General features: G+C 38.1%; 1 protein-coding gene across 3 annotated transcripts in view; it reads right to left on the bottom strand.

The window, feature by feature from the left end:
• Nucleotides 1-1,807: 1,807 nt before the first annotated feature.
• The window catches only part of LOC307019275 (abl interactor 1-like), a 32,510-nt gene continuing 24,516 nt past the window's right edge, over nucleotides 1,808-9,801 (bottom strand). For 2 of the 3 annotated variants that reach the window (XM_079650036.1, XM_079650037.1), the window contains 3 exons: nucleotides 7,545-7,634; nucleotides 3,724-3,912; nucleotides 1,808-3,468 (listed from right to left, as the gene is read on the bottom strand). In XM_079650036.1, coding sequence (XP_079506162.1) covers nucleotides 3,293-3,468; nucleotides 3,724-3,912; nucleotides 7,545-7,634 — 455 coding nt within the window. In that variant the 3' untranslated portion in view covers nucleotides 1,808-3,292. The remainder of the gene's footprint in view (nucleotides 3,469-3,723; nucleotides 3,913-7,544; nucleotides 7,635-9,801) is intronic. The other variant, XM_079650038.1, reaches the window with a different exon arrangement.

Below are 9,801 nucleotides of genomic sequence, written 5' to 3'. Positions count from 1 at the left end.
CACAGGTCAACACGCAACAGGCTCCACCCCAAACTACAAATGTTGAAGACTACCCACACGAGGCACCGCCTGATTTCATCCCTCCTCCACCTCCTGGACACACACAAGTTTAAGGTGTCCTTCAGTTAGCTTGGATTAATTGATTGGAAAACACAAATCTGGAAAAATTGTTAACTTGGTGCCAATAATATCATGTTTCTGTAATGCACATAGGAGAAACCTTACATGTCATAATGCAAAAGAACAGATTTAATTTAATACCATATGTATGAGGATATTTATTTGTGTATGGTTTTACAAGTAATACCTTTTTCGCACATTTACGACACACTCCAAACGTAATTTCGTTCATTGTTTCAATGAGCTGTTTATTACAAAAAGACTGTACATAAATTGCAATGAACACATCCTATGTACAAACTGAGAGAAGACAAATATTGGATTCTGTTCCCATGAACATTTAAGTTACAGATTCCCCCCCCCCACCCTACTTTTCATCGTTAAGAAAACACACACATCAAAGAAATGCACCTTGACCTGTGATGCCCTGAAATGCGAAACTTTAAGTGGTAAACATTACAAATTTCTGCACGTCAGTGGTTGTCTCATGATTTCTCTATGAAAAAAGTATAAATTAATCCTTTACATACAAACTGCTATATCCAAACCTTCCTCAGCAGACACAAAAACAAGTTGAATGCAAAGCTAGAAATACATTAGGTAGAAAAGTTTTCACAAAAAATGACCTCATGATGGAATAAATACAATCATAATGGGATGTAGTGGCAAATCATTCACTGTTACGACGTTCAGATACTTTCATGCACAAAGGCCCAATGAATACTGAAGTATTTTGGTTTGTCTGTATCCATTTCAAAATAAAAGTGTGTTCAATGCCCGTTATTCTCATAGTACATGATTATGTTTGTTTATGTGGCTTGTTACAAACATGTATTAAAAAAATAACAAGTATAGCTTTGATGATTATATGACGGCGGGTTTTACTTGCAACAACAATCACTTTGTAAGAGCAGGCAGTTTACTTTGAAAAAGTAGCAGAAACCAGCACAGAAGTCTTCATATCGGCACTGTTTGTAAGACCTCTGGATTGCAAATCACTGCGTTTAGCAAGTGTCATTCATTTGTAGCGCAGACTTGTATCTGTTTCTGGGTGTACATTGACAAAAACAAACTTTAGTTTTACATTACTGCTGGGTTGCCTACATTCACTAGAGGTGATTGAAGACGATTACAATCAAATCTGATGGATGTTTACCTTTTTCGAACGAAGAAATTACGCTAACATCACTTGTTATGTTTACAGTGTGTAGAGAAGTCTCGGTTTGAGGTTGTGTGTGTTGGTGATAATGGTGTTTGAGCACCAATGTAAAGCCCCTCACCAGAAACCACTCATGTTAAGGTTAGCCGATACTTCTGTAAGCAACTCTTGCAATGCCGGAAATCATGAAGTCATTACGGTTAACCTGATCAGTGCAGCTATTCAAACGCAATGGGAAAAAAAACTTGAAAACAAACAGTTTAGTCCTTCCTTTGCTTCGTGTTTAGAAGCTCTGCTACAGTAGCTGGACAGCATCACAGAATAAGTGACCAAAAGGATATAGGTGTGACGGAACATAGAAAAATAACTGTTTATACACGGCCACTTTGCCACGATAAAGTAAAAAATGGCACTGTGAGTGATGAATAGAATTTATATTCAAGTTAAATAAAAAATGTAAATGCATCCAATCTTGGCATCACCTGCACGGATGGAACAGGTTGAAAACACACTAAGTGACAAATGTACTGTTATTGGCAGCTTCTCACGTTACAGTTTATATACAAGATAGAGAACAGAAACAAGAAACTGTCTTTTTTTTGTAATGCATTCTATACACTCAGTTTTTAACAGCATCCCCATTGACACAGAGCATAGTAAGTACACAACACAAGGTTGCTTTTGTTCCACCTTAAAAATCTTGTGATTCGGACATCGACGGCATTGAACATTCAGTGGTGTCCTAATGCACTTGTTGATGTCTGTTTGTCCTTTTTCGGGTGATTTTTTTAAGGTAAGATGGATTTTTTTTAAGGAAGGGAGGAGTTGGTCTGCTGGTCTACAGTGCAAATAAAGGGGTAGGAGCATATGCGCGGCATTTTATCCTAAAAATACGATACTGCCTCATCTATTCATGAAATCCTTGCAACACTTCACTGTCTAGATCTACTGCATACTCTAAATACTGAAAATGTTGGCGGCAAATTAACACTAAATCTAAATTAACTTGCCATTTTTTTTAAATTATGTAATTTCTTTTGAGGCTAAATGTGACTTCTAAAGGGGACATATCATGAAAAGCTTTATCAGTGCCAATCAACTAACTTTCACATTCATGCTCATTAGAAAACACCAACCCCCATCCACACTGGCATGAGAACTACCATTACAATATTTTCCCGCAAGCCAATCAGAGCAGACTGGGCTTTTTCGGGAAGGAAGCTTAAAGAAACAGGCACCAAAACGGGGTGTTCCGGGCAGATGGTGAATTCAGGTATCTTTACACAGGCTGTACGAAGAAAAAAATGTGTTTCTCGAACATTAAAGCATGTAAACATGTTCTACTAGAAACCCTAACTGCATGAATGAACTTGAAAACGAACATGATATGTCACCTTTAAACTGCTACAGACCACCAGAGATGTAACGGCCCATCCACACAGCGGCGTGCGTTGTCGCTTGCCGGCGGGCATGTCTGAAGCTAGACCAACAACCAATCACCTGAATCTCCCGCCCCGGACACACAAGCAGCGGTTTGATTGGCTAGAGCTTGTACTGGCATATGATTCGATTGGCTGACGCTTCCGTCGAAGCTTTAAAAGTTGAACATTGCTCAACTTTTGCAGCGAGCAACGCGAGCAAAGCTACGCTTCACTCCCACAATGCAGTTCGGTGATGCGTGACGTCACCTCATTCAAAGTGAATGGGCAGAAGCGTTGAAGCTTCAACCCACGCCACTGTGTGGACGGGCCGTAACAGTGGTATCTGAAAGGCCTTAATCTCCTCCCTTTCATGAACAGTGTAAACTAACAGACCCTGGTCCGAAGCTTTAGCTCCTTCATTGTGCGACACTTTCTTTTTTGGGAGTATAACAAAACCGTGCAAGCACAAACCCCCCAAAAATAAAACCATTTGGAAATCCACAATGGCACTTCATTCAAAATGGGGGCTCTATGAAGTGCATTACGTCTAAAGTTCATTTTAACCTCCTTTCAAAACTGTGTTGTATGTTTTTTAGTCAGCATAGTGCATGATCGCCTCAACGTAGTTTCCTGGGAATAGTCCGGTGACGCCGTTAGCGACGCCTTCGTACCAGCCGTCATCGTTTTTCTTGATTATGTAGATGATGGCCCCTTCCATGAAGGACAGCTCATCCTCCTTGTCCTTGCTGTAGTCATAGATGGCCACAACTGGGAACAAATCCAAACAAACAGAAGTGGTTTGATGCAGTGGCGGATATAATAAACTGTGACATTAAAAGCACTATCAAGAGTGAGACTAGCAGACATTTACTTTTTGTTTCATTAGGTGATAATTTTAGCAAATATGATATGATAAAAAATATGATAAAAACAAATTATCATTGTCACCAAATTAAACTTTAAGATTTGAAGTGTTTTTAACGAAGAGGAGGAAAAATAAAAGTGTCTTTAAAAGTAATTTACCTTTCTCTAAATAAATCTTGGGGGCCCATTGGGGGTCTCCGTCAGCGTAGGGGTCGCTGTAATTAACCACCGCTGCATCCTCGTCCTCATAGTCCGCAGGTGGGGGAGGAGGAGGGGGAGAGCGCTCTTCAAACACACCCACCATATCCTCTGGGGGAGGCGGAGGAGGCGGGGCAGGGCTGTCTGTTACTGCAATAGGACAGAGAGCAGAGACGGAGAATCTTTTATTTATTTATACAATGGGTATTATGTTTCAGTAAGAACTAATATAAGTAAAATAATGTTCTAGACTTTAAAGTAGCATACATATTGTGAAATATTTGTCTATATTGAAATCTATCATGTCAACGGACAGAAAACTTGATGAACCCTGTTACTGTGGACCTTTATTTGTCCACTAGAGGGCAGCGTAGGACACTTTTTCGTCTTTACCGCAGTCCTACAGCTACTACTAATACCATCACTACATAATACAACTACTACTTCTACTCCTGCTGCTATAACTGAGAGGACATGGACAGGATTTAAAAAAAATACTGAGGTCATTGAGTCCAACACTCATAGTTCATTTATTTGCATGTATTCACATTAGTACATCTCACCCTGTGTTAACTTGAATTCTTTAAGAAGCTTTGTTTCTCTCACATGTCTTCAAGGTGAGAAATACATCAAAAGAACTGAGAAAAGTCTGAAGGTTTGTAATCATATGTTTTGATCTTTTGCTGTTGTTTAAAGCAGCCCCTATTACAAACCACTATATAAAGACTTTATTCTTCATTCAATTCTCGGGTCACTGTGGAGGCATGCAAGAAAATAATTTAAGAATTCAAGATAACATGGGTGAGTAAAGTAAAAGGTCAAACTGCTGGTTAAAAGCTTCTTCCCACTATATAATAAACATTTTTACCTTTTTAATAGATATAATGTTTTTTACTGTAGGGGATGTTTTAATTTCTTCACATTTTTAAATATTTTATTTTTGTATTTTATCTTTTTTACTTAACATATGTTAAGATGAATATTTTATTTTACCTTTTTTATTGCCAGTTGAATCTTTAGCTGCAACATTTTTTATATAAATATTTTGATTTGATTTGATATTAAATGGAGCAACTCAAAACCCAATTTTTTCTAAATTCTCATCAAGAATGTTTAAAGCCTCTTTTACTATGGCCTCCTGTTCAGACATTCCCAAACTTGTATCATTTGTATTCCAGTTCCCCCTAAAAGTATCAGCAGTGGCGTTTTAAGCAGAACAAAACCACCCTAAATATTCCCTTGATGTGTGTATTTACTCATACAGGCAGGGTGTCTCTGTGTCTGAAGGCTGAAGGCTTGTTCACACAATTACAAGTGCTATATCAAGTGGGATATGAAAAGCTTGACTAGGTTCTGACCCTCCCTCTGGTGCTCCAGTCTTATGTCTTTAAACATGTCAGCTTGTGAGTCACCCTGCAGGATAACACCCAAAAGTCCAGTGATAAAACACAAACGACACCTCTTAACTAACTCATTCATAACCCTGCTCTTAAACAGACTGCACCAGAATAGAATGCATCCCTTCCATTCTAAACCCTTTTTTACCGATGGTCTAACAACTGACTTTAAATCTGTTTAACGCTGAAGATGTTAAAATATATAACAAGAGCTGTCTGGCATTTTATTAGTCCATCCATTACCCCGTTAAGGTCTGGGCAAATTGTAGTCGGAAAGGACTTTTTTACCAATACATTTAATCATAGAAAATTACAAAGACATCCTCTATTTAAAAAACAATTTGATAAGCGTGTGTTGGTACCTTTTGGTGAGTGTTATCCATTGTTAAATAGCTTCATATTTTGATACTTTTATCGTTGTCATTTATTGTAGTACATTGTGCACATTTGTAATTATCTTCTTGAACAATTATGTTATATAATATTATATATATATTTAACAAATGTGTATTCTATATATATATATATATATTGAATTGTATCTTCTTTTTGCACATTTTTACTTGAACTTCTTATATCTATATTTTTATTTTATATTTTTATTTTCTTGCGAAATGAACTGAAAGACAATCTACCAGGAAAAATATGGATTCTAAATAAACAAAATTAGCTTATTTTTGTTGATGTCTTTTCAGCGGGTTCATTTGAACTGTGACACTTATGCCTTTATTTAAATTACTGTTGAACTTTATATCTTTCCTTCTATTTACATATGAATCCTTTTTCTAATGCAGAAATGTAAAATACTTCACTTCCTTTGTGCCAGAGGGGCTCTTCTAAGAAAGATTTTACACAAACTAGCAACAAATAACGGTAAACTGCTTGTTGGATTTGATTTCAATCCTTTGTATAAAACTGTGTAAATGACTGGTTGAAGATTAAAGGGATAATCTACTCTTCATTGGACTGCGTGACTGATATGCAGTGGTGTATAAGTGTGGCAGCCTGCACTACGTTTGACCAGACGTCTACAGACAGTTAGAGGGGGGGGGGAAGAATCAGGACACGGCATCAGGTCACATTTTCTCTCCTCAGTGGACAGAGAGGACAGCTTTTAGTGACCCATCGCCATGGCAACAGACAGTCGTCCGAGTGCCGTGAGCTCCCACTCGACCCTGAAATACAGTGCAAGAGAAGGTGTGCCGAGTGTAGCGAGCCACAGAGAAGATGTGCAAGTGAGGCAGTGTGTTCAGAGCCCTGATAAGAGGGGTTGAAAGGAAACTCTTTGGTGATGATAAATGTCACTTTTTTTACATATGTGGATGTATTTATTATTTTCACTTTATGGTAAGTAAATGGTCTTGATTTTGAGGAAATATAATACATTAAAGGGCAAATTCAAGAAAGGATTGCACATGTGTGGCCGTTAACCTTTACTAATGAGACAACATTTTTTATTATTTTCAAAGCACCTGACCCTGACTGAACCCTGAACCCTGACTGCGCCGCCAAGTGAAAAGCATGTTGGATCTCCTGTGCTTTTTGCGTTTACTAAAAACAGGTCATGTGCAAATATTGAATACAAAACTCACCCCTTTCTATGGAAATGAGCCTCATTTCAGAAACGGCACAATTCTCACTAATTGCAACACACAGAAATGATAAGCGTCTCCGGAGAGTTTGAGGTAGCTTTGGCACCTTTGTAAGCGAAGTCACGCTTTTAATTATGCAATCTACTGTGATGAAGTTATTTTACACATGCAATTGTCACAAAAGTATGCTCATGCGTTTTGGATTTATTAACATTGGAAAGCGCTTGAAAAGGGTTCTTTAAATAAAAAATACCAACAGCATGGACAGAGGGGGATTTTTTTTTTTTTTTTTTAATTGTATCCCTTCTATTTCAAACTCATTTAATGATCTTTTGAAAAATGCCTCTGCACCTCTTAGTCAAATCCTGTGCTGTGAGCCTGAAAACATATTTTTTTTCTTTGCAGTTGTTTTGCCTACTTCTGTGTTCTACTTGCATAATCCCATTAGAATAAAAAAGGGTAAAAATTGCACTTGGCTGCAAAACCTTATAAGCATGTTTGAGCTCTCAGTAGGAAGAGAGCTCAAACATGCCTACGTATATATAATATAATGTATATGACGTATTCAATTCGTAGTGCTATAAGCATCCACAATACATTTCTTGTGAATTTGCCTATTATTATTTTATCCTGAAATTGTGTGAAGTGTAACTATGTGGATTTTCTTTATGGAAGCATTATGAGATTTCCTGAAATGCACAGCAGTTATTTTCCACCAGAGAGTGTGCATATATCTGCATGCATATCTCTAAGTGCATGCACATGTTCTCCGTATGGATTTATTTCTACTTACTGCTCTCCTGCATTCTGGCCACAAAGCCGGTCAGAGGGATCTGTGGGGTCAGCTGCACCATGGGAGGAGGAGGTGGAGGAGCCACAGACACTGGAGCAGCAACAAAGCAGCAGAGAGACAGAGAGTAATGGAGGGATAGAGCAAATAGACATTATGGAGAAGAGATCAAGTCCAAACGGGGAATGGGGATAGAAAGGAGGATGAAAAAAGACACAAAAAGCTTGTGAGTGAGCGAAACAGTGCAGGAAGCATTGCTGAGCAACTCATTTACACATTTCCAATCAGTGTTCTTTTGTTATGCCTTCTTCAAGCTGGGCTAAAGAGGCATTCATCTCATCTCCGTCTGAGAATCCACCTCATCAGCATCCCTTTTTTATGTCAAAAGCAAAAAGCTTTAGCTAGTAATAGGTGTCTGCTGCAGTGGAAAGACTGCAAAGCAAGGTGACAGCTTAGTAGGTGTGTGGTAGGAATAACAAAGCAGAAACATGTGATATTTTAAGGGGAAAAAAGCATTTCCAGGTAGAGCTCTGGTAATCTGATTTAATGCTATATGAAAAATGAAGTATTACTATTTTCAATGTTTAACCAAATACCTCAATACCGCTGCAATATTCCAGGAATTAATATTCGTTTTTTCCCCAAAATAATAACAATAATAATTTTTGTTTATTAATAATTACCCGCAATGTGGATTGAATGACTTAGTGGGAAAAGCAGATTATAAAACAGGTAATGTAGAACAAGTTGTAAAGTTGAACCACACAAACCCAATATCTAAGATGATATCTAGCCTCCTATCACCATATTGATATTAGATATATAATAGTTGTTCAGGAATGAGTTCTAAAACCATGAAATTAGTTCGCTTTTTACAGTTTCGTTTTTTTTGGTTTTGAAAGTCAACGTTTTTTTTAAGGTGTTTTCAAGTTTATGTAAAAATGGCAGTGGCCGACCAGTGACTAAATTAGAATAATTAGCGTTGTCATGCTAAATATTAGCTGCCTTTAGCTTAGTGGTTTTCACGTGCAGCAGTGATGTATTTTGTTTATAGCCTAACGTTAGCTTTTGACGTCTGGGGATTACATTTAAGCTTCAAAGATCATGAGATTGTCATGCTGAAAAAACATCTAGGTAACATGAACCTGTGTTTGCCACTGATCTTATTCGGAAATGGACAAATCTCATTGCTTTTTGCAGGAGTCAATGCTAACTTTCAATTTGGCCTACAACAATGTTCATCACTCTATCGCCCAGCCTTAGAACAGACAAACAAAGAGAAACACAGCTGTCCTCGCTCAAAGACATGACGTCACACACACACGGCAGGTCTGACTCATAAATCACACGTAATGGAAGGGCGTCTCTAATCTGGCTGGGCAGTCATGTCTTATTATTCCACCCTGCTCTCAACGCAGAGCCACATCCATCCATCCTATCCATCCATCAATGAGCTCCCTCGTGTACCAGAACTACCCGTTTGTGTTAACAACTCCTAACCCGAAACATATCTTGGCTCTTTGGATACATTTCCAATGAGTAGACATCACAGAGATAACTATGTCCTAGTTAAAGTCCTCTGCATTATTGTCTACTCTCAGACGAACAGCCTCTTCTTTCTGTGCCAGGCAAGACGCTTGTCCTTTGAGAGGGAGAAGCCATTAGAGGAGAATGTCTCAGAGTGATGCCTGCCAAAAGAAATTCTGACAGAAAATATGCCCGTGTCCTGGGTTTCCCCTTGTCTAGCAGCTATTTCTGTGTCTCCTGCCTGCCTGTCTCTCCCGGACAAGAAGCCTTCTGCAGCTGCCGAAGGTGATAACTCAATTACAGATGCTAATGAAAGACTCTGCAGGGCGCAGGCAGTGCTGAGGTGAGGGGGGTTCAGCGACCCCGACTTCATTAATTATGGTTCATAATTATTTTTCATTAGCTTCAGGAAGAGCTAGCCCCATGCAATATCTTTTAGACCCAGACATTGAGATTCAAGCAGTGGAGTGACACTGAAAGATGCCAAGAATGGACTGTATAACATTATTATTTGTAATAATAATGATAATAATAACTTTATTTGTAAAGCACATTTTGTGCAGCCCAAAGTGCTTAACAAAACAAGAGATAAAAAAAAAACAATGAGTTAAAATAAGTTAAAAAAATAATAATAATTAGACTTAATGCGAAATTTGGATATCAACATTTTAAGATGACAAGACTCATATAACTATATCTATATAATAACGACACATTGACCATCCATAGTTTT

This window comes from Notothenia rossii (assembly GCF_949606895.1).
Source record: "Notothenia rossii genome assembly, chromosome: 9".
Taxonomy (NCBI): Eukaryota; Metazoa; Chordata; class Actinopteri; order Perciformes; family Nototheniidae; genus Notothenia; species Notothenia rossii.
The sequence above is the reverse complement of the archived record's forward strand: the minus strand, read 5'-3'. Positions and strand labels throughout refer to the sequence as shown.